Source organism: Phyllostomus discolor, chromosome 12 (genome assembly GCF_004126475.2).
Source record: "Phyllostomus discolor isolate MPI-MPIP mPhyDis1 chromosome 12, mPhyDis1.pri.v3, whole genome shotgun sequence".
In the NCBI taxonomy this organism is placed as follows: domain Eukaryota; kingdom Metazoa; phylum Chordata; class Mammalia; order Chiroptera; family Phyllostomidae; genus Phyllostomus; species Phyllostomus discolor.
This window is the reverse complement of record NC_040914.2, coordinates 35,472,516-35,496,595: the sequence shown is the minus strand read 5'-3', so window position 1 is coordinate 35,496,595 and position 24,080 is coordinate 35,472,516. Positions and strand designations below refer to the sequence as shown.

At 45.3% G+C, this 24,080-nt stretch overlaps 1 protein-coding gene across 1 annotated transcript in view; it reads right to left on the bottom strand.

The window, feature by feature from the left end:
- Positions 1–3,789: 3,789 nt before the first annotated feature.
- CERS3 (ceramide synthase 3) overlaps positions 3,790–24,080 on the bottom strand; it is an 83,275-nt gene continuing 62,984 nt past the window's right edge. The window contains exon 12 of the mRNA XM_028502392.2: positions 3,790–8,368. Within this exon, the coding sequence (XP_028358193.1) occupies positions 8,201–8,368 (168 nt within the window). The 3' untranslated portion in view covers positions 3,790–8,200. The remainder of the gene's footprint in view (positions 8,369–24,080) is intronic.

Sequence of the window (24,080 nt, the reverse complement as noted above, 5' to 3'; positions counted from 1 at the left end):
ACTTCGAGGCCAACTGGGGCTGTCGGAAGTTCATTCTCACGGGCCTTTCCATTCCATCATGTTTTGTCAGAAGACACTGATCCCTTTGGTCCCAGGCTCGTCAAGGATATTTGCATGGCGAACAGCCCTGGAAGATGCAGGTAGTGTCTGCCTAGCAAACGATCTGCTTGCTGTCCCAGATAACAGAGATGGTGTCTCCATCTGAGGCAAAAGTCAGGCAGGGCTGCGGGTGGTCCCCTGTGACAGTCCATTTTGCATGTCGATCTTTACTGGCCACGGGGCACCCAGATTAAACTTTTTTTCCTCATGTGTCTGGGAGGGAGGTGCCAAGTTCACGGCTGGAACCTCCAGCACGCAGGGAGCAGGAGTGGTGACGGGGGCATTGTTGTCTCTTTCCGAGTCTCGGAGAGAAAGTGTTCAGGACTTCACCAACATGTATGCTGTTTGGTGAAGATTTTTGTATTATACTGATACTTTGTCAGATTAAGGAAATTTAATTCCCAATTTTCTAAGAACTTTTTTAAAAAATTATGAATGGATGTTCACGAAAGACCAGCCACACGCACTGGGGACCTGTCGGTGACCCCAAATGGTAGGGCGGACACATCAGCAATGAGTTCCTGGCACTCCTTTCATGCCCTACAGTGACCAGTGGGAACAGGACCTGTGAGGCGATGCCTAGCCCTGAAGAAGTGTACCCAGCCTTTTTGTCCCAAATCCCAGACCAATGGCCAGCATCCCGAGCAGCTGCCTAAGGACAGGTGTCTCCCTAGAGTGGCCCCGGCCGAGACTCTGTTATCTCCCTGCCTGTCACCTACTCTCCCACTCTGTACCTTTATATACCTATGGATTTTGTCCTTTTCCCCCCTCTTCTCTTTAACAGGAGCTTGAGGGCCACCTGGTGGAAGGTTTTATTTGCAAGGACAGAGTTTGGCCTCTAAAGCAACAGGTGGTGTGTGGGGAAGCAGCTGGGACAACAGCCCAGGAGGGAGGCGGGTCTCTGCTTCGTTAGGACGCAGGACAGACCTGCTTATCAACTGCCTGACACTCTTCACCGGGAGCCTTTGCTATGACACAAGCTAAGTCACTTATTTCGCACACAGGTCCTGGGCTGTGCGTGCGTGGTCACAGGAACCTGGGGATGCCAACAGATGGGACTCTGAGGGGGATCTGGCTGTCTCTGGGTTGATTGGGGGACGGCGGGGAGAGGGCCAAAGTAGGCAGCTTGCTTGCAGTGTGGGGATTCCGAGCCAGGCCTAGAGGAGAAGCACGGGGGTTCCTGTTCGGATTTCAACTGGTAAAACTTCAGCCACGTTGCACAGACTCCACCAGTCCTGGCCAGGCCCCAGCTGCTATCCCGAGGGGGCCTTTACCAAAACGCAAAACAGGGTGGCCCAGATGGGACCAACGGGGACAGTTTCTCATGTAAAAATTCACCTCTCCAGTGATCCTCAGTGGTGGCCTATTATTTTCCTAAATCCAATAAAATCCTCTGGTTGGTGGGGATGGTGAAAGACAAAAGATAAAACCTCACCCTCCCCATGGTCAGCGGGCAGTGGGTGGAACTGGCCCCACAGTTGGCGGGCACCCCCAGGCCAACAACGTGAGACTGGTTAGACCCCTGATGGCACATTTCTAAGGATTACTGGGCAGCTCCCACAGACCTGAAGTAGACCTGTGTGTGCTGATGGGGAGAGATCTCTCCAATACAGTAAGAAAAAAGCAAGGGCCCTGGCCGGGGGGCTCAGCTAATTGGAGCATTGTCCTGTCATACACCAAAAGGCTGTGGGTTCAATCCCCAGTCAGGACACATACGTAGGTTGTGAGTTTGATTCCGGGTTGGGGAGCTTACAGGAGGCAACTGATCGATGTTTCTCCCTCTCTCTTCCTCTTTCTTTAAAATCAATACACATATCCTCAGGTGAGGATTAAAAAAAAAAAAGCAAGGGACAGAAGAATGTGGTGACTCAGAGGCCTACCTGGAACCTCGGTGCAGGTCAGTTAAAGGCACCCCCTCTGTGTGCTCACACACCTTCATTTCCCCCTCACTTGGGCACTTCAGAGCAGTGTTGAGAGAGATAAAGGCAAGTATATGCACAGATAACACAATTATGGACCAAGAGCCCGAACCACCAAGCCCTGTACAGCTCACTGTCTTCATTAATGTGACCCAACTATTCCATTGCCACAGTAGACAGCTTTGCTGTTCCACAAGACTTTTTCCAGGCAGGCAAACCTTCTTGGTCATTTCTGGACCTTCTCACAAGGCCCGTCCAACAGAAAGCATCCACAGACGGTTACCCACTAAGAAACTTAGAATTCTTGGAACTCCTCACCCGAAAATCTGAGCCTTGCTGCTGTAACCAGCCCTAACCTGTTACATTGGGATCCCCAGAGGATCCTAACCAAGCTGTAGCAGTGAAAGACCCATGAGCCAAGCTCGCAAACTCTCCACACAGTCCGGCACTGGCCTCGTCCCTCTGAGCATCGCTGAAGCCTCCCTCTCTGGGAACGCTGCCTTAGCCACAGGCTGTGATGGGGATGTTTGGGAGCCAGCATTCAGCAACAGATTAATGCTGAAATGGGCATAAGGATGTATCTGGACGATAGGATGAGATGTGCATTAAGGATGCTTCCTTTTGGGTCCTGGCTGGTGTGGTTCAGTGGATTGGTTGTCATCCTGCAAACCAAAAGGTCGCCAGTTTGTGTCCTGGTCAGGGCACATGACTGGATTGTGAGCCAGGTTCCCCGATGGGGGCGCTGATATTTCTTTCCCACTTTTTCTTCTTCCCTTCCTCTCTCTCTAAAAATAAGTAAAATCTTTTTTTAATTAAAAAAAAAATAGCGCTTCCCTCAGGGAGAAAGACCTCAGAAAGAACTTTTTACTTTTCAGTTGATATATTTTTATATTATTTTTGCATTTGAATGTTTCAACTCTGCATGTGTATTGCTATTATTACTATTATTTTTAAATGGCAATAGGGATTATCTGATAATGAGATTATGGGCTCTTTTACAAATACATTTGGTATTAAAAGTTTTTATGAAAACAGAAAAGACTGTGGTCAATAACACCAGCTATCTCAGAAAGGGAAGGACTTAAAAGCAGCTAGCTTTTTCTTTTTTAACTTTGAAAAATTATAATATGCATACAGAAAAGCACGCACATCATAAGGGTACCGTTTGAGGATTCAGCACAAACTGAACACAGGCTGGAAGCACCACCACCCAGAACGTTACCAGTACCCAAAGAGCCCTTGGGCCTCTCCAGGCACAGCCCCTCCCTCTCCGCTTAGGTCAACACCCCCTAAACTTTACCACAACAGTGCTGAAATCATTACGTATGTATTCATCTTCCGTTGGCTTCTTTTGCAAAACATTAAGATTGCAAGAGGAAGCCGCACTGTTGCAAGGACCAGCGCGTTCATTTTGGGGGCTCTCTAGTATCCCAGAGTATAAACATACCACAGTTTACTTGTCCATTCTACGGTCGATGCATGTGTGGGGAGTGTCCGGTTTGGGCTATTACGAACATTGCTGACATGAACATCCAGGGCCACGCCTTCGGATACGGACCTAGGAGTAAAGCTGTGGGGTCAGAATATGTGTATGTGTCCAAGGATGGCAAACCATTTTTCAAAACGACTAGAACTACACTCCTACAGCTGGGTATGACTTCCCATTGTTCCACGCGACAGCCATTTGCTGCCATCAGTCCTTCTAATGTTTGAGCAATTTTCATGTTGATTGGACATTGAGATGCAGTGTCTTCTATAGTGTCTAAGTGGGTTGTATTTTTTTTTTTTTTGGTAGGAGTTCTTTGCACATTCTGGATATGAGCCCTTGGTCAGTTGTAAGGGTTGCAAATATTCCCTCCCACTCCGAGGCTTGCCTTCTCACTCCCAGAATCGTATCTGTTGAGAAAGAGAAGTCCTCTGTTATCATTTAACCTAATTCATTAATCTTTTCCTTTTGGATACTCCTTTAAATTCTGTTTTATTTAAGAAGTCTTTGCCCCTCTTAATAAGGTCATGAAGATGTCCTTTCATGTTTCCCTTTGAAAGCTTACATATTTTTACCTTTCCCATAGTACAAAAAAACCTGGTATTTATTTGTGTGTGGTGTTAAATAGGGGTCAAGTTTAACTTTTATTCTTAAAGCTACTCGACTGTCCATATACGACTGCATTTGTTTCAGGACTTTATATAGCTTTTTTTTGTTCTGTTTGTCTACCCTTATACCAATTTCATGCTGCTTTGCTGCCTCTTTATAATTAGTCCTGGAATTTAGTAGAGTAAGTTCTCTCCTTTTGTTCTCCATAAAATTGTCTTGGCCGGTCTTGTCCCTTGGCATCTCTGTATAAATTATACACGTGGTATGTGTGGAGGGGTTGCATTTACATCTGTAGTAAGAGTTTCCATTTCTTCCTTTTAACTCTTGTCATTTTTATTTCTTGAGATAGTACCTTGGCTAGTTTGAAAAATCCAGTGCTGACTATATTCGGGTTGATGGGCATCCTGGCAAATAATGGACATCCCTGTCTCAGTGATAATCCCAGGGGAGAAGCTTTCAACATTTTGCTATTACAGCATTCCATAACGCCAGCTTTGTGCTTTCTGAAGATGCTGTTTATCAGATTAAGAAAGTTCCTACTTATCCATAAGATTATGTTTTTGTTTTTTTGAGTGAATTGCTGTTGAATTGTATGTAAGGCTTTTGAAGATATGACTTTTTCCTTTGTTCTTTTTAAATGGTGAATAACTTTGATTTTCAAATAGCAAATTAAACCCAAGTTCCTGAAATAAACCCAACTGTTTATCACGCACTCTCTTCCTCACTTGTTGCTGCATTCAGACTGCTTTGGTTTAGGGCTTTTGTACCCATGTTCATGAGTGAGTCAGCCTTTAGGTGTTTGGGTTTTTTTCTCCTAATATTCTTATCAGATTTTATTTTTAGTATCAAGGTTATAAAAGAAGTGTGGAAGTGTTCTCTCCTTCCATGTCTGGAAAAGTTTGCACAATACTTCTGTTAATTCTTCCTTAGCTATTGGAAGAATTCACTGGGTAAGCCATCTGAGCCTGAAGATATTTTCTGGGGGGAGGCCAATTTTATAATTTCAGATTTAATTTTGTTTTATACAGAAGACTGTTTAGCTAGCTATTTCTTCTTGTGCTCATTTTGTCAAGTTGTATTTTTCTAGAAACTTACACATTTTATTTACACCTTTAAATATACTGACATAGTGGCTCACAGTACTCTCTTACTACCTGTTCAATGTCTGCTTTACCTATCGTGACAGATTTATTTTGGGTTAAAGAGTCTGTATCGTGGCATCCCCCAGCTGTCAGCTCTGCCCCTGCTAGTGGGCACACAAGCAGGTGGGAACGTGCAGACTGCTGACTGCTCTTCGGAAGCACCAGACTGGGTTAAAGTGCAGATTTCTGGTTCTCACCCCGGCAGGGCTGAATCAAAATGTGCAGCAGCCCACAGAGCAGGCGAGGTGTGTTTTGAGCTCCACAGGTCATCCTGAAGGACAGCTAAATGAACCATCGATCTAGACCCTATTTCCTCCTCTACCTCTGAAAGGCAGGTACAGAAAAGGGGATGAGAAAGCACCTTGAGGATCAGTCCTCTTTCTCAGTTAGCATCACAACAGTGCCTTGTGCCCCAGGGCCCAGGTGCCACGACCCAGGTTAGATTCTCACCCATAGGTGTCTGTCTGTCTACACTGTGCACGGCCAAGAGGCTCACCCCAGTCAAGACCAACCCGCTACCTCTTGTCTGGTGCTGGTGCCCCAAGGCCAGCAGCCCTAATACCCTAACTTGGCTCTGTGCCCTCTGACCCCCGGCAGGGCGTTTCTAGTGACCATGCAGATGGTTTCCACAACTAGGTGAGAACAGTAACTATCGCTCAGAAGCCACGCAACGTGTGTGCTCAGGCTGCTCTGTCCCCATGCATGCTGCTTCCTGTCTGCATTTGACCATAAGTCACTGCCATGACAGTGACGTTGGAGGCAGGGTAAACTGCGTTTTCCTAAAGTCAGCTGGCATGGTATGAGCCCTGTTTCCCGGAGAAAGAGAGGTTACTTTCAGGTCAACCCAAAAGCCCTAAAGGATGTCGCAAGCATGCTCCTCTACCTCTTGAGAGGCAGTTCAGCGCCCTAGTTGTATCAGAGATGGTTGGAATTGGCACATCAATGTTACCTTCAGCATTCAAGTATGAAACAAAACTGGAGGGTAGAGCATCAAGTAAGCAATTTTTTTACCTTAAGAAGACAAGAGATGAGACCAAAATAAATCAAAGAAAAAATACTCTGCCAACCAAAAACATTAAAAAATAAAATCTTAATGTGCTCTTCTTCCACCAAAAAAATAATAATATAATATTAATAATTCAACAGTTATGCCCTTAACTGAGTGGAGTATAACATTATACATATAATGCACTATACTCATAAAAGCAAACATTATGTAGAGAATGATTCCTCAAAAGGGGATTCTGTTGGGGAAAGAATCCTGAAGGGTTTCAGTTTTGGTTTTGCTTTAATCTGGAGGTTTCAAAAATATCTTTTTAGTAAAAAAAAAAAACAGTGCAGATACCTTTACTGCGCACAGTGCCATCCTGCTCCAGGGCCGCAGCCTGCGCCAGTGGAGCCTGTTTGCTTTAGGGTCCCACCGTCCTAGCTCTCACTTGGCTGTAACTACGGGCCCTGAGTGAGACAAGATGAAGGTACGCAGTGTGACTACAAAATACGGAAGACTGGAAGACTGGCGGGGGTGGGGATAGGTTGCTTACTCTGCTCGGGCTCCTCTGCCAGACTGGGTCTGTCCTCAGTCAGCAGAAACCTAAGACGTCCCTGAGGCCTGTCCTGCCTTCTGGGCTCAGGAGACATGCCCCTGTGGGGACCCAGAGCAGCTCCTCTCCACCCTCCGCCCCCAGAGATCAGCTGGCCCCAGGAGCTGTTGCTGACTCTAGCACCTGCTCTTGGGTAGTCTTAGGGGTATTTCCAGCCTCGTTGATCTGTTTTACTATTCTCCACTCTGACTGGGCTGGACACAGAGATGAAGTAGTGTGCTCAGGCTTTCTGGGTGATAACGGCTCAGTGAGAAAATGGTCCGTCCAACTCCCCCAGACAGGCCCCCAAGTGGGCCCTATGGCATGCTGGGTAGCTCTGCTGGCCTGAAGGGGGCACTCAGGGCAGCAGCAAGAAAGGTCCTCTTTTAAAGAAAAGAATGAGAGACCCGCACAAAACTGGAAGACACAGGGCCCAAACTCCCTCCCCTAGGCCACTGGGCCTGAGGGAGGAGAATTCCCAGGGAATTTGAGGATTACCCCAGGGGAACTGATAAATAAATAGTTACCGAATACAATGGGAACAGCCTCCTGGGTATTTGCATTTCCAGGTATCTCCAGACACTTTTAATGGGAATTCTTTTAAGACTGTGTATGTCCGTTCAAGCCATTCAATGCCAAGCTTAGCCAGGGTTCTGTCTCGCAAACAGAGCTGGAATCGTAGTGAAAAGAGGGTCAGGTGACAGTAACACCTCAGCGGAGGGAAGGAAGGCACTCTCACCCCTGCTGTCTCCTTTGATCCTAGCTCCAACCCGGTGAGGTGGGCGGGACAGGCACTACTTTTCCCACTGGAGAGATGGAACCAGGGCATGGGAGGATTCGACAAGCCCGGGGCAGGAAGTGGCCCAGGAGCCTGGAAGCCTGGTCTTCTGGTTTGGTGCTTCAGTCCCTGCTCTATTGCCACCTCTAATTCATTTTTTGGGAAATGAGCTGCTCTCTGTGGCCAGACACACTGGGAGAAAGTGGGTTAAATTAGCACACTTCTCACACCACCTGAGGACGGGCCAGGCAGGAAGGTGAAAGGCCCATAGCAAAGTGAGTTCCTGAAAATGCCGATGTCTCCAATGAATGAACACAGTTAGAAACAAAACATTTCTCTGGAGAAATCTTCGAAATCTTTGACCAGTCTGAGTCCTAACTGCAGTAAATCCATGGAAACACTTATATTTAACATTTTAACACAACTCAACAACATTTTGTTAAATACATTTGAGGGGGGGTTAGAAAGAGGGAGGGCAAAATCCGGGGTCCCTGGGAGTCCTGTGCGCCACTGTGACGAGGGGCAGCACTTCCGGCTTCCAGCAGCCCTCACTGCACAGGGTGCCCAGGACCGACGTGGGCTTCAGGCTAACGGCCATGCTGGCCATTGGGAATGAGTTTCCTGTCGGCCCCAAGTCCATTCTTCAAACAGTCTCTCTCTCTGCCTTTGGTGGCCTCTGCCTTCTCCTCCTCCTCCTCTTCCTCGTCCTCTTCTTCACACTCCTCCTCATCATCACTCCTCACATCCTGGATGTCCTAGGCAAAGGAAAGAGTGGGCTGTGAGTGACAGCCTTCTGGTCAGTCTTGAGCGAATAAGCAAACCAGTGGGCCCAGTTTACAGGTACGGCCGCTCTCAAAGGAAACCCACTATCCGAACGACCAAACATTCACCAGGACAGAACTCATCATGAGTCACGAAACAAACCTCAACAAACTTAAAGAACTGAAACTATGCAAAGTGTGTTTTAGGTCATAATGGAATTAAACTAGGAGGCAACATCAAAAATGTAACAGGAAAATCTCAAAAACTTGGAAAGTAAACAACACATAAACAATGAATCACAGAGCACATTTCAAGAATTGTTTAAAAATATTTTGAACTAAAATGAAAATACATTTTAAAATTTGTCAGATGTAGCTAATGTAGTGCTTATAAGAAAATGTATAGCATTTTAAATGTTTATATTAGAAAAGAAGAGAAGTTTTAAATAACTTGTGCTTCTACCTTAGAAAACTAGAAAAAAAAGCAAGCAAAAGGAAGAAAATGATAAAGGTAAGATATCAATAACATCAGAAACAGTAAAAAAATAGAGAAAAGCAATTAAACTGAAATCTGGTTCTTTGAAAATATCCATAAAATTGATAAATCACTAGCAAGGTTGACAAAGAAAAGAGGGAAGGCACGTGTTACCAGAAAATAGAAAGGGGAAATGACTATCGATACTGCAGATATCACACACACACAGAATAACAGAACACTGTGAACAACTCTCTGGATATATATTTTACAGCTTACATAAATGGACCAATTTCTCAAAAACTACAAACACTCAAAATGATATTATAGGCAACCTAAATGATCATATAACTATGAAAGAAAATAAATTTGTTGTTTAAAATCTTCTGAGAAAGAATTATATCAAGTCCAGATGGTTTCACTGGCAAATTCTGTGAAACATAAAGAAGAAATAATACCAAATCTCCACAATGTCTTCCATAAAATAGAAGAGGGAAAACATCAATTTTTTATGAGGCCAGAATTACCCTGATACCATATAAGAAAAGAACTGCAGACCAGTGTGTCTCATAAACATAAGCATAAACATAAACATAAAAATCCTTAACAAAGTATTCCAAGTTAAAACCAGGGATGCATAAACATAATAATACACCACAATGAAGTAGGACTTGTCCCCATAATACAAGGCTAGTACAATATTTAGAAATCAATGAATGTAATCTATTATATTAATAATCTAAGGAAAGAAAAATAAATAATTATATGAATTGATGCAGAAAATCATATGACAAAATTTAACTTTCATCCACAATAAAGACAAAAATCTCAGCAAAGAATGGAAGCTCACATCACACTTAATGGTGAATAACTGAATGATTTCCCCCCAGGATTAGGCACAAGGCAAGGATGTCCACTTTTAACACTCCTAGTCGACATTGTATTGGAAGTCTTAGTCAATGTAATAAATCAAAAAAAAGAAATGACAAGCAGATTGTAAGTAAACTACCCCTACTTGCAGATGACATCTATAAAGAAAAGAATCTTTCCAAAAAACTCCTAGAATTAATAAGATAGTACTAAGCCTGCAAAATACAGTATTAACACAAAATCACACACACACACATATTTTGATTTCTAAACACTACTGCAGCACTCTGAAAAACATCCTCAAAGATATTAAGTCCTCATTCCTGGAACCTGTGAATGTTCCCTCACACGTGATTAAGTAAGGACCATGGGGTGAGAAGATCATGGCAGAGGAAGGTTTGACACGGAGGAGAGAGTAGGAGGACAGGGCAGAGAGCGAAGCGGTGGAGCTACAAGCCGAGGAATGCCGGCAGTCACCAGGTGTTTGAAGAGGCAAAGAACAGATTCCGCCCCAGAGCCCCTGGAGGGAGCCCAGCCCTGCCACACCTTGATTTTGACTCAAAACTGAATATAGACTTCTGGCCTGTAGGAGTGTAAGAAATTAAGTTTCTATTGTTTTACGACTCCAAGTTTGTGGTGATTTGTCATAGCAGCCACAGGAAACTAACACAACTAGCACTATCCAACTAAAGGCTGAAATTTAATAATCAGTAATGTTTATAATAGTTTTAAAAATAAAATACTTAGGTATAAATATAACAAGCATATATAGGATCTATATGGAAAACCTCCAAACTTCTGTTGAAAGAAATCAAAGAGCTATATAATTAGAGAGACATACTATGTTCATTGGTAGAAAAATTTAACATAGTAAAAGTGTTAATTATCCCCAAATTGACCTATAGATTCCACAAATATCAAAATTGCAGCTTGACTTCTTGTAGATATAGACAAGCTGATTCTAAAATTTATATGGAGTTAAAGGAACCAGAATATAAAATCACTAAAACAATTCCAAAATAAAAAAGTTAAAAGATTCAAGCTACCCAATTTTAAGACTTACTATAAAGTTACAATGATCAAGACTAAATAGCATTGTGAAGGGATAAACACATAGATCAACAGAACAGAGAATCTAGAAATAGACCCATGCAAATATGACCAATTGAGTTTTGACAAAGGTGAAAAGGCAATTCAATGAAGAAAGAACAGTCTTTTCAACAATGGTTGAAACACTGAGAAATCCATAGGCAAAAAATTAATCTCTGATTGGAATGTCATACTTTATATAAAAGTCAACCCAAAATGGGTCACAGATCTAAATACAAAACTATAAAACTTTTAGAAGAAATCCATGACCTTGGGCTGGGTGGTGAATTCTTAGACATGGCACAAAAAGCCTATTCCGTTAAAAAAAAACTTAACTTCATGAAAATTAAAAATTAGTGCACTATGTAGAGAGTCAGAAGACAAGCTAAAAACTGGGAAATAATATTTTCAAATCCCATATGTAACCTGCACATATAATAAAGAATTCTTAAAACTCAACAAGAAAAAAACCAAACCAATTTAAAAATGGGCAAAAGATGTAAAAATAGACAGTTCTTCAAAGAGGACACAGGATGTGAAATAAGCTTACAGAAACATGTTTAACATCATTGGTCATTAGGAAAAGATGAATTAAAAACATGATGAAACAGAACTATACATTTTAGCCATCAGAACAGCTAAAATTAAAAGTACTGGAAGCACCAAGTGCCGACAAGGAGGCAGAGTGGCTGGAAGGAACACATGTGTTGCGGATGATGAGACAAAAGGGTACAGGCACTTTGGGAAACAGCTTGACGGCTACATTTGGTGTATGTCTCAGCAATCTTTTCTCCGAGTATCTACCCTAGAAAAACGAATGTTATGTTCTAACAAAACCAAATGCTTCTCACAGCTCTGTTCATAACTGCCGAAGCTTGGAAGCAACCCAAATGTTCTTTGACCAGTAAATGGATAAACTGCGGCCCATCCACACAATGAAATATTGCTTACCGATGAAAAGGAACAGATTATGGACATTTATAAGAAGGTGCATGAATCTCAAAGGCATGCTGAGTGAAAAAAGTTAGTTTCAAAAGGTGGCCTACCCTATGGTGTGCTTTGGGGATGAAGGAGAGATGAGTGTCTGTCAGGGCCCGGGGTGGTGGAAGCAGGTGTTTGGGGTGATGGAATGGTTCTGTACTCAGGTTATGGTAATGACCGCACAAATCTGTGCCTGTGTTAAAAAGCATACACGGTATGCCCACAGAAAAAGAGAATCTGTTTCACTGATAAGTTTTAAAATAAAACTTAAAACTACTTTTTAGAAAGCCAACAATATGGTTTTCCCAATAAACATTGCCAGAAGACTTTTGTTGTTAGTAATTAGGATGTTTACTCTTTTCTTCATGCAGGGACTCCTTCGAGGACAATTCTTAATTAAGAACTATGTTTCTCCTCTTCTCTTGTGGTGTTCTCAAAGCTGGGAGGAAAACCCCTGGAAGAATCCTACTGCTCCCGCAGAAGGAATTGCGACAGATCAGACTTCATTGTGAAAGGTAACAGATGGTGTGACTTACTAACACAATACTGAGAACTCAAGCCCCAGGCGAGGCAAGTGTCAGACATGATCCCTCAGCCTCCCAACCAGCTCCCAAGCATCTCTATTGAACCCAGCCTAGGGAAAAAAACAGCAAACCATGGACGACAGAGGCCGTTTCCTCACACGTCGTTTCTTAAGGTGACATCCACAACCACATGAGTTATTTTCTCCTTTTGTGACCCGCAGACTAAAACTGACCACCTGCAGAGATTTTCAGGGACAGAGGAGGATATGCAATCCAATACTTCTCTCTGTGCACAATCTCCACGCAAATGTGGCTTTTGTAAAGGACCAAAGCCTGACACACGTTCTGCTAGCTTAACCATGGAAACCCACTTCACGGGTTCTGCTCTGTCCATCTCCACTTCTCCACAGAAACACAGAAAGGGTCTCAGAATACACAGACTCATGGAAAACGCTGAGGAATAAACTTGGCGTCTCATCAGTTAAGATGCATCAGAGAAAGGCACCCCACCCTCTGATATACTTACTGGGAGCCAGGGTCACAGGGCTCCTTTGCAGAGGGAGTTTGTCAGGAAAGGGATTCACTTGGCTGACATTTGCTTCCATGGACAAGGTCCCTTGGGCCTTCTTTTCTTTTCTCAAAAAAGCTTTTGTAGGGGAAGTTTGAATCAGAACAAAGAAACTGATTTCTCTCCAGAAAAGCAGCTCTCCAGGACTTGCAGAGCTGCTTTGGCTGAGAAATAAGCTGGTGCTCAAGGGTGTCCCCCATCGCCCTGAGCCACATCCTCCAGCGGCCTCGCCTCATGGAAGAGGTCCGGGACCATATGGAGCCCTTTGGAAACTTATGGCATCTCACAGTCACAGAGGGTGGGGGGCACTACTGACTTTTAGGGAACAGTGGCTGGGGCTGCCAGCCATCCTCCAACGTGCATGACGTCTAAACGGGCTGCCAGACCGGCATGTCGGCGAAACCCTGTTTATAATTATCCAAGCCCAGAATCTAATTCCACTTTACATTCAAGCACAGTAATTCTTGCATGGTTTTAATATATTCTCAATTTTCCAGGAATGCAACTATGTACATAAATCAAAGGAAGACTCTACTTTTTTTTGTTCAGAACTTCACAGTTTCAGAAAACCAAGCCACTGATGGCAAGACTTGCAGCGACATCTGAGTCCCCCGCGCCGCAGCGTGCCGGTGTCAATGTGCGAGCAGCTGCCCCGTTCGCGGTTAGTCTACACAGAGGCGAAGAGCATCTGTCGCCTTCAGCTGCATCCTGCTGAGTGGAGCCATGCACACATGTTACACATGAAATGCATATTTATCAGAAATGTCTTTCATCTCGTTTCTTTTTCATTACAGTTGGGCACCGTATTGCTTTTTGAAATTACAGCTGCAGGTGAGTCATGTTACCTCGGAATTTGATTCCAGGCCAGTGCAGGGGGTGAGGGTCCAGCAGGATGGAGAACCAGGCCCAGGAAGGGTTTCCTGGGAGCGGGGGTTTGTTTGGTGGACGTGTAGGTGGTGGCACATTACTCACGCTTGAATAATATAAATTGGAAAGTGTGCAATTTAAATATTAATAAAACCTAATGTGATGTTCAACATTATCATGTATATGCCATCTATCCTACAATAGTAACAACTAGGAAACCCTGAAAGGATTTTTTTCAGTGCCCTAAGAATACTTGGTGCTCCACCTGTTCACCCCTCCCTCCCAACTCCTGGTAACTGCTGACCTTTTTATTGTCTCTGTAGCTTTGTCTTTTCCAGAGTCAAACAGTATTTAGCCTTTTCAGATTGTCTTCTTTTACTCGATAATGTACATTCAAGTTTCCCCCTGTCCTTCATAGCCTAATAGCTCATTTCTTTTTAGTGCCAAAGACTATTCCATTGTCTGGATGGGCCACAGTCTGTGTATCCATCACCCACGATGGGACATTCTGGTTGCTTCCAAGTTTGGGCAATTAGGAATAAAGCTGCTAGAAACATCCAGGCAACAAGCGCCCATGTGCTGGGCACTAGACAAAGCAGTTAGTGTGAGCAGTAACATTTCCTTTTCACAGCAACCCCAGGACACAGGAGCCATCCTCCTTATTTTAAAAGAGAGGAGCATCAGGCTCAGAGGGGTTCAGTAACTATCACAAGGCCACACGGACGGTATGAAAACCCCGATCTAAGCTTAGACACCTGGATCACGGGGCGCTGCAGACCCCCGCTGGGGTCGTCTGCATGAACACTTGGAAAGACAGGGCACTGAGGTCGGTGCCCTGTAGGAGAACGCCCCTCTCCTCTCCTCCTACCAGGCTGAGCACCACCATCTCATCACACCTTCGCCCTGCTCTGACTTTGCCTTGGTGTCACCAGGACCAGCTCTGAAGCACCAAATGTGAAGTAATGAAACTCATCTGCAGCCAGAAGTGCCAATCATTTTTTTTTTCTTTTCCTGTGCAAGACCAGCAGTGACATGTTCTATTCTATGTGTTTTTTTTAAAATGATGGGCAAAATATATGAAACCAATTTGGCAATTTTTAATGACTTGTAACCCCTAGTTTGAAAATACTGGCTAAGGTATTCTAGGGGGAAAAACAAGGCTTTTCTAACCAACTGAAATCAGAGAAGTTTGAAGTCTAAGTCACATTCCATATTCTGCAAATCACCTTTTCACAACAACTGCAGACCTTTCCCTGTAATAGCAGCTCTCAACAGAAATTAAGAACAGGTCACACTTGCTATGGGGGGACAAGGAATCCACGTGCTGCTAAATAGCAAGCCACAGTGTTTTCTGGAACTCTCCCTGTCTGCACCGACGGAGCGCCAAGGCAGTGCTTGAAAAAGCAGCAGAATCCCTCTCTTGGGATCAGCCAGCTTTTCTTGTATCGCCCTTCCCTTTTATTGTTCTCTGCTCACCAGCACCCTTCACTCCCCCACTTCTTAATTGTCACTGGGCTGGTGGAACTTGTTTTGTGCAAATTGTTGGCTCCGAATCCTCCCACAAATCAGTAAAGGCTCAAGAAAGTACATGGGCAAAGAAGGATCCAAAACCTTTTTTGAAGAGTGATGGGAGGACCTGGGCTTCAGCAGCCGAAGGGCTGTAGCTACCTGGTCCGCAGCTGTCACACTGGGCAAAGCTCATCACAGTACAAATGCTCGCCATCCTCTACCGGACTGGCTCCACTTTGGGGACAGCCTAGCAGCCGCCATTACAGAGACCATATTACTATTTTGAGAACTTCAGATAATGTTCTTTCTAAAATTAGCAGATATCTAGTATTCAACTGAATTCTTCCCAGAAATGACCTGGGTCTTCTGGAATACATGATTAACAATATTATTCATTCCACAATTGCAAGTGGAGGGATATAATTTTTTGCAAGGTCTTTTAAGAGTCTCCTGCCCCCCACCTGCCAGCAACTCCCTTTGATTACACAAAATGATGGTTAAAAAAAGGAAGAGAGAGAGAAGTTACTCGTGTACTAACAAAGAGAGACCTTGTTATTAGTTTTACTAGGGGCTCCGGAGCCCCCACATCACTCTGGGGAGCGGCGTCAGTGGGGCGCTCCCAGCTCAGAGAAGACGTCGCCCTGAGGGCGGGGCTGATGGAAGCGCAGCAGCCTGAGAGCAGAGCATCCCCGACCGCCGAGAGAAATAACACCCTGACACTGGGACAAAATGACCTCCCACGGATTAAAGCCACATTGAAGCCAACGCCCCCCTCTGAAGGGCATGTCCTAGGAGCAGGGGCACAGAGCTGGGCTGGATCACGTCCAAAGACTCTTTTATGCAAGCACTGGAGCATCACTAATGTAAAGGATGCATGTCCAGCATCCCCTGCGTGTCTTTTTCTTTGGGAGGGCTTATGAGAAAATGCTTGACGCTCTCCTGTTACGTGCTCGTTTGCTTTGGCTGGTGTCAAATCTCTCAGACACAAAATATCAGGACCACGACCAAAGCCCTGGCTCCCTCCAGTCCTGAGTAGGAGTCAAAGCAGTATCTCAAGTCTTGTGAGTCCTGTGGATTTTGGCTCAAGTTGCTTAAAACATGCCCTAAGACTGGCTTATTCGTGGTTCCTAGTCTTCGTGACTGGTCTGTGTACACAGAATGCCTTCTCTTGGATTTCAGAGCCAGATTCAAAAGTGGCTTTTTAAACTGTTCCAGTTCACCAGTGTGAAAACAGGATATGTTCTATTTTCCACTGATGGTTTTTTTCATTACACTTGCTGCTATCAATGTCTCTACAATATGTTCCTTAAGAAATGATCTCATTTTGCTAAGGCTTAAGGGCTTTTGAAATGATCTTCTAAGAGAAAAAGAAAGTTTTGGGGCCAGCTGGATTCTGGAGAGCGTCTGGTCAGATATGCTCATTTTCCAGATGATATTAAAGCTGCAGGACTGGATGCCACCCAGCTGAGTGACACGGCTTAGTGGCAGCAGAGCTTGGAGCTTGATAAAAATGCATGGATTTCTTTCATATTCCCTATATTACCTAAAAATAGATTTACAATGGACCAGACTCTGGTAATCACCGAACTGTGACAGATGTAGAAAATGATTGGACTTCATAAATGTAATTTGCTTCAGGGACTTAAACCATTAAAATCAGCATATTCTCTGAATTGCCACATTTTGCAACCTTTAGAAACAGCTTTAGATCCCACAGCCTGAAAGTTCCACAACTCTAACTAAGCAAAGATATGAAAATCATTTTGAAAAAAATCACTAGGACTTAGGTAATAACCATAGCAAGACAGAGGATTAAAGGATATAGCCCAGAAAAAAGTGTTAAAATTGAAATGTTAAAGTTTGTCTCAAATGTTAGCATCCAACAAGGAACTCATATGCACCATTAAGAAGGAAAAAGAAATCTAACATGACAGAAAGGCAGGCATTTCACAGATGAGGCTGCACTATTCACTGATGAAGTATACAAAATGCTCCATCTTAGTAGCCAGGAAAAGGCAAATTAAAATGAGATGAAATACCATGTTCACCAAACTGGTAAACATTGAAAAGTCTGAAAATACCAAAAGCTGGAGAGGACGCGGGGCGCCAGAAACTCTGAGACACTCGATCTGAAACAACTGCTTGGCTGCGCCGTGTCCGTTTGGCTCAGCGATTCCGCTTACAGAGAAACTCTCCCCTCTGGCCCCAAGGAGGACTAGGTGAGGACGCCTATGGCGGCAATGGCTGTACATAGGAGGATAGATAGACTGAGGAATATTCATTTGATGGGGTTCTGTCAGAGAACGGGTTTCGTAGTCCTGGTCAGAAGTCCAAAGTTACTTCCAAGTCCACCTGGAAGCCCCTGTGTGGCACTGTCCAAGGTGCTGGGGCCATATCACTGACCAGAACAGACGAGGTGCCTGTCCTCAGAGCGCTTCTGCTCCAACGGTTTACATACAACGGTGTTCCCTGCTGCCGCACAGAAAAGGCTGGAGGGAGCCCAGGCTGGCGGCAGGTGGAGTGCTCAGGGCCAGAAGCGCCAGTGGCTTGGATTGGAGTAGTACATTCGAGGTATAGGGGATATTACATGAAAAAGGGCAGTGCCCAGAGATATAGAAGGGACGTTGAGGTTCATCTACTCTTATTTCTATTTGGTGCTGATATGCCCTTTTTAATAACCTGAGCAAAAGATGTACATCCTCCTCCTCATACATCTCTCAGAACTGTAGTAAAACTGTCCAAAGGAATCTGTGCACTTGCTGCCAACATCGGTCAACTGTTTACACAGGTAAAGAGAGTTCACTCTTCGCCAAGCAAAACCTTCCCTTTGGTTCACCCTCACATGTACAGCATCACCCCCCCCCACATATGTCACATGTTCCCACCCACAGCCACCGCCCCGCACTGCACTGCGTGTCTAATGCAGCCGGGCTGCTCCCCTCGTGCACAGCTTAGCTCTCTCATCTCTACCACCTCCCCGAGAAAAAGTGGGTATGATAAATGTAAAGTCAACTGATGTCTACACTTCGACTTTATTTTTCACATGACTTTTTCCCATATTTTAAGAGTCCAGAATATATACCTCTTTATCAATTAACCATGATTTATCTATGAGTGAAGGTAACTATCTGGCCTGCCTGTATTCCTCAGAAATTACCGCAAGGATGCTAATGCGGACTCTCCGCCCCAGCACTTCCATGTACCTCTGGGAACACCATCTGCAACCGCAGTTTCAGCAAACTGTAGTCGTGTTTCTTAAATGCCTTAATGAAACTCTGTGCTTGGGAATCTGTGGTCTGCAGTCATGTCAAAGCCCAGGAGGTCATGAATGACTCATACTGTCCCACTGCTTCTTGAATGGCTTTGCGTTTAAATCCACAGTTGGCAATGAAACAAAGAACAACATAATAAGCATTTTATGCCGTTTTGAAAGCCAACTTTTTGCTTTAACTGTATGAAAAAGTGCATTCAAAGAATTCAGTTTTCTGAACTATCAAAATAACTTCTTTTTTGTTATATTCATTCTTATTATCCAAGTTGACAGGATCACAGAAAAAAAATTGAGTTTTTCATTTTTGCTCCTCAAAGAAGTTGCATTAAATTTAAACTGGGTTCTCCGAAACCTGGCTAAAGTACATGGGAATTTCCTGTTAGTTATCTAGAATATTAATTTTCTAGACTGTGCCTCTCAAACTTTAATGTGCTCATGAAGCACCGAGAGTTCTTGGTAAGACACAGACTCTCTTCAGAAGGTCTCGATGAGGCCCGAGATGCTGCATTTCCGAGCAGCTCCAGGGAGTGTGGGGGTGGCCCCAGGGCTCCTGGTCGAGGCTGACCATCAGCCCCCGCCCTGCAGCCCACAAGCTGTTCACTGGACCACAGGCCCTCTGCAGATCGCTGCTCTCTGGAAAATAAAGTTGTTGAAGCAATTTGTTGCCTAACAGTCTTTCAAGTTTTAAAATTCCATGATTTCAAAAAAGTCTGATTTCCTTAGTCTCTGTATATCAGGAGTTGTTTTAGTCCTGAAAGACAATATGAAATACCAGCATGCCTCACTGTCTATAACAGACAGTTGTTTAAAAATAATTAGTAAATCATCTTGTAAAATGAGTCATGTCTTCAGTTCTCTGGAGAAATGTACTATTTATTTAAAGAACTCCGTTTTTCTACAAAGGAAAGAATCTTTGAGTGCTTGTTTCAGCAGTCTGAGTTTTCATTTAGAAGGACTGCTTAGCACGGAACATCTGTGCAACACGGACGTCTACTGCTCTCGTCAGCATCGGCAGAATGGGAGCATCTGCTAGAGTGACGTCCACCCTCCCCGCAGACGTGGGCCAGAGCGCAGCGATTTCTGAGTGTTTGCAGGCAGACCTGGGCGGGGGGTAGGGGGGGTCTGCGTCCTGGACAGGTGTCCAGGGGTGGGGCGCACACAGCTGCTGCTGCAGTTCTCCATCCAGTGGTTCCCAGCCCAAGGAGGCAGACAAGGATCACTTGACTTGGAGGAAGAAGAGGACCGTCCAAAGGCCCAATGTCTGGGTCCCAACCCCACAGGTTCTGATTAATTGGGCTGAGCTGGGACCTGGCCGGTGAGTGTTTTTCTTTTAAGGCTCCACTGCTCGTTCTGGCCCCTTGTAGTTAACACGGCTGGTGTGTACCAATTTGATCTGAAATGAAAAGGGGGCATCCTGGGAGATCCTCTGGCTGTGAGCTCTAACCCTTATTCCGTATTAGCCTTAAATATGATTTCCGTCCTCCTCTGGTTAAACTACACATCAGGCAAAATAATAATGATTTTTTTTCTCATGAGCTGGCTTATACAGAATACTCATGAATCCCTTTAACAGGCCTTTTAGACAAAAGGTCCTCAGAAACGTTTAAGCATCTGTCACCAAATACCATGCTTACCCATTCTTAAACAAAAGGCTCAAATAATGAGCCGATGAAGCAAAATGAAGTTAACAAGAAGGAATGTAACTTACAGCGAAAATCACCACCATCACCAGACAACCCCCAAACAGAAGAAGTGTGGCTTTGCTCACGTGAAAACCACTTAGAGTCTGTTTTAATCCATTTCAGGCTCAAAATGAATTAATGGCAACTCAGTACAAACCACTGCTATGGATGGAAGCAGTTTTTACCTGCCTAGTTTTGCATTAGTCAGCCCATATCTAGCAATCGATGCTCACTGAGAGGTGAATCTGGATAAAGTGACACAAGAGTGGCCAGGCAGGTGAAGAGACACACATGCAGGCCACAGAGGGTAGGGCAGAAAGAACTGGACTGGTCTGGTCTGCAGAAGCGGAGCCATCGGGTGGAGGGAAGGCATGCTGGGCAGCATCTGAGGGCCGTGTATGGCTCTGGGCTGCTCTGGCTGTTCTCCGTGGCTGAGGCATCGTCAAGGCTGCATGGGAGGTGAGTACTGAGACGTCTGTTATAACAAACCCTTTACAACTTCTGATTCCTGTCTGTCTCCCTGCAGAAGCTAAGTGCCGTCCTCTTTGTGCGGACTGGCGTTAGGTTCGAGGTGGGGCTGGCGGAGAAGGGAGGCTGAGTGGACACTGCTGCTTGGCCCAGAGGCCCCTCCCAGACCCCAGGTCTAGTCCCCAGCTGTGGGGGGCACAGAGTAGGGGTCCTCTCTGGTACTGTCTTTGGCTGAAGGGAGCTGCCTGCCCAGAGTTAGATGTCCTCTCCAGAGCACAGTCTGGATCGGTGACAGGATAATGTTGGGGAACAGAGGCCCAGCCCCTTTGCCTCCGCTGGGACATCTCTGAAGGGAAGGGACATCACCCTGCAGCTCTATAGCTCTCCGCAGGGCTGGTAGAGGCCCTTGTCGCAACTGCGTCAGTCCCACTTCTCCCTCTGCCCAGTCCAGCTCCCTGCACTCCCTCCCTCACACACACATACATGTGTGTGCATGCACACTCACAACTGGCATGGGAACAATGGCTGCAGAAAGTAGGCAAAGTTTGCTTCCAAGCTCCTCCACACCTTTGCTGAGTTTCCCCTCCCCGCATTAGTCTCTCTTCCTGGACAGCCAGGACCTGGGCTCCTCCCAGCGCCTGGACTTTCTTCACATTCTTCACACCATCTTGCATCCAGATAAGTGGGTAAAAGAGGTATTAGGGTTGCCAGATTTAGAGGCTTCTACCAAATCATAATATAAGTAGCCACATTGTGGCTACTAAACAGCACCAGCTCTGACCTAACCCCATGGCCCTGCTGTGTCCAGCCCTCCGTGAGTGGGTGCTCTAGAGGCTGGGTCAGTGGTCCCAATCCAGCCACATGAGTGAGAAAGGCCAATCCCATTCACTTGGAAGGCATGACCAAGGGTCCCAGGGTCATAGTAAAAAGAATACAGAGGCACCACCTAGGCCAAGTTGCTAGGAGCACGTCAAGGGCAAGGCCTAATGGCAATGACAGGGCGTGGGCAGAAATGCAGAGCTGGCTGCGGGGCCACACAGAGAGCGCCTGCGCCCAGCGCTGCCCTCTCTGGGTGTCCGGAGTCCGCTGCACTTGCCAAGGAGGCATGGTTTGCAGAAAACAGCCCCACTGAGAGCTCCAGAGTGCCCCAGAGGGCATCCCTGCCATTCCTAGAACAGAGCACGGACAGAGACATCTGCCTTGTAAATCATTCAGGCGCCAGAGCCCACATGATGTCAAAATGAAAATGTTTTAAAAACAATTTATCTTACCTATATCCACAAACTGAATAAAGCTTGCAGAAATAAAGTTTCTCTTGTATCTTACACAAATAAGAGCTCTCTTCTGACTCTTACATGGTGGGTGGGGCTGGGAAGGTGGCTGGGGCACTAACCCAGGTGATGCTGACGAGGACACCTTCTCCCCGCAGCTGCTTTGATCTCGAGATGAACGAAGGTGATGTGCGCCTGCATCTGTGCACACGGGAGTGTGTGCCTGTTTCTCCACGAGTAAGATGGAAGATGTCGATTCCTTTCAGGAATATACAAAAGTCCTTTCCTTTTTAGAGAACCATGTCAGAGCTTCTCTTCTCTGTTTTGCACTTGGCTCTTTCTCCATCCCCCACCCCCCTTTTCAACTTCAGCAAGACACGATCTGAGGCTCAGGGCGACACCAGGGTCAGCATTTGGGACAGAGGAAAGAAAGGTGGGGTTTGAGTGCCCACTGGCAGGCTCAGAAACACGGTCACTGGACGGCTCTCGTTTGGACAAGTCCCTTCACTTTACAAAGGCATCACTGACTTCCTGTCCACCAAAGGCCCAGAGCAGCCCAGTGCCTCCAGAAAACTAGTGTCTTCAAACCACTGTCAGCAGACACTCGGGGCAAGGCATTTAGGAGTATGCATCAAGGGAGCTAACATGTGATAAAGTATGGAAAATCATTCGCGTAATTGAGTAATCCATGGCCAACGGCAAGGAAGTGAGATGTGCCATTTTCAAAGAGACACACCCAGCAGCTGAAGCCTGCTAGCGGTCACAGTCAGCACTCAGCGGCTGGCACCCAGCTGCTTCCCGTGCCTGGTTCCAGAGGAACAGAGGGCAGACTGAAGATAACTTAAACAAAGGCTTGTTCTACTTATTGAAAAATCCCAATGTAATCTCTCTCCATCAGACGTCAGTTTGCCTGGAACTGAGAGCCAGAGAAACACGCAGTTGTCTCAGCCGCATGTGGGTGTGTACCGTCACGACTGTCCTAACAGAGGGAAGGGACGCTTCAGAAAAAGGAAAAATAAAAAGCAGAGTAATTTCCAAACAACCTGGGAAAAGATATGGAACATCCCAGTTATAAGAAAATGCCTGGATGATGTTACGCTGGTGTAGAAAGAAGATATTTAGGGAAAAGTTCCAGTTCTCTCTCTGAGCCTCGTTCTCCGCCTGGGCAGGTGGCCCTCTCCCTTCCATCTCTGTGCCACTGCCCTCTCTGTCTTCCCCGGAGCTCTCCTCTCGGCGCCCTCGGCGTACCTGGGGGTCGATCACAGAGGCCTCCCAGTCCACGGCAAAATGACAGGAATTCTGCGGGGCGCAGGGAGCTGGATGAGTCCCACTCAAGATTCATTTTCTTTTTGTTATTATCTTAGAGCCCTGCGGAGGGCTGTCTAACTCACTTTGACTTAAACAACTTCACACTCACAGGTTTATGAAAGCCCAAGTTTATGATTGCTTTAAGCCAGAAAAATCCCCTAGTGGGGCTACCCTCGGTGAGGTTCTCTTACGAGAGCCTGTTTATGAAGAGCTGGCACTCATTCATCGATCATTTGTAAGGTAATGATAAAAAGAACTGAGCAAAGTGAACAGTAACATGATGGAGTGTGTGAGGACTGGAGGTAAGCCACAACACACACACACACACACACACAAAACACGAATCGTTCCTGTTTGGAGGACATATGTTTACTATACAGAACTACCAGGGGACAGAGGATCACAGCATTAGCCACGTGGGCTCTCCAGTCTCAGGCTTCGTGGACGTGACTTCCCACCCCTGCGTGACCTTGGGCCAAGTCCCATAACTCCACTCCCCTTCACTCTCTTCCTCTGTAAGAGAGGCCACACTCGGACGCGGGTCTGGGTGGCAAATGCAACACAATCATTAAGGTCTTGAGGAAAGAAGAACTCATGGTAGACATTTGGTGGCCTCTGCCAGCTCTACAATTCTTTAGGATTCTTACTTTGTGACTAAGCTGAATGTGCAGTGGGGAAAAATATTCAGATTTGAAGTTTTTTAAGCCAAGCAATTTGGCAGGTTTTTTTTATCATTACAAGTTTACAACTTCCACTATTGTTTTTTGAATAGATTGTTAAGCCAGTTAATCTCTATTCAGAACTCTGGAACTGTAAGGTGGTA